Source organism: Hyaena hyaena, unplaced genomic scaffold, assembly GCF_003009895.1.
Source record: "Hyaena hyaena isolate Hyena2069 unplaced genomic scaffold, ASM300989v1 scaffold_579, whole genome shotgun sequence".
Lineage (NCBI taxonomy): Eukaryota > Metazoa > Chordata > Mammalia > Carnivora > Hyaenidae > Hyaena > Hyaena hyaena.
The window spans coordinates 601,592-602,672 of NW_024081207.1; the positions used below are offsets into that span (position 1 = coordinate 601,592).

At 45.7% G+C, this 1,081-nt stretch overlaps 1 protein-coding gene across 2 annotated transcripts in view; it reads left to right on the plus strand.

Annotated features, from left to right (window-relative positions):
- KAT14 (lysine acetyltransferase 14) overlaps window positions 1-1,081 on the plus strand; it is a 40,123-nt gene that overhangs the window by 14,053 nt on the left and 24,989 nt on the right. For both annotated transcript variants that reach the window (XM_039256496.1, XM_039256497.1), the window contains one exon: window positions 477-658. In XM_039256496.1, coding sequence (XP_039112427.1) covers window positions 477-658 — 182 coding nt within the window. The remainder of the gene's footprint in view (window positions 1-476; window positions 659-1,081) is intronic.

The window sequence follows — 1,081 nt, forward strand, 5'->3', positions numbered from 1 at the left end:
CTCCCTCTCTCCCTCTCTCCTTCCCTCCCTTCCTCCCTCTCTCCTTTCTCTCTCCTGTCTGCACTGTCAGTGCAGAGTCCAGCATGGGGCTGGATCTCACAAACCCCGAGATCATGACCTGAACTGAAGTCGAGTCAGACACTTAACCGAGCCACCCAGGCATCCATGTGATAAGTGTTTTATGAACTTTGTTTGGTTTTTTTTTGTTTAATTCCCACAGCAACCTTGTGAGTTAAGTTGTTATCCTAATTTTAGAAAAGAGGAAATTGAGGCAGCCAGAAGGTGCTAGAGCCAGAATTTGAAGCCAGACAGGCTCTAGAGCCTCTGTCTGGACTCTTCCATGCTCTGTTTCTTCAAACCTTGAAGGTTCCATAGCATAGCACAGGCTTTAGAGTCCTAGAGTATATGTAGAGTGTATTTTCTACATAATGACAAAATTGAAAAGCCAATAATGTTTCAATTCTTGGACTCTCCAGGAAGAAGACTTCGACCTGGTGGAGCACAGTGGCTGGTTGCCTCAGTGTGGGAAGCCCCATGTTCTTCCGTTCAGGTGCTCAGGAGTTCGGCGAACCCGGATGGTGGAAGCTTGTTCACAACAAGCCCCCAACCATGAAGCCTGAAGGAGAGAAGCTGTCGGCCTCTGCTCTGAAAGTAAAAGGTACTCTTGTGAGAACAATAGAGCTGGAGCCGAGCAAGCGTGAGCTTACGGGACCTCCTGCTCGTAAGGCATAGCCCAGTTGTCTCCCTGGAGCTGCTCTGCTTAGCAGTTGTATTACAACACATTTGTATATGCTGTAAATAAATACCATACAAAAAAATTTTTTTTATTTTTTTATTAAAAAAATTTTTTTAAATATATTTTATTTATTTCTGAGAGAGAGAGAGACAGCATGAACAAGGGAGGGTCAGAGAGAGAGGGCAACACAGAATCCGAAACAGCCTCCAGGCTCTGAGCAAGCTGTCAGCACAGAGCCCAAAGCAGAACTCGAACCTACGAACCATGAGATCATGACCTGAGCCGAAGTCAGACGCTTAACCGACTGAGCCACCCAGGTGCCCCCCAAAAATGTTTTTTTTTTTT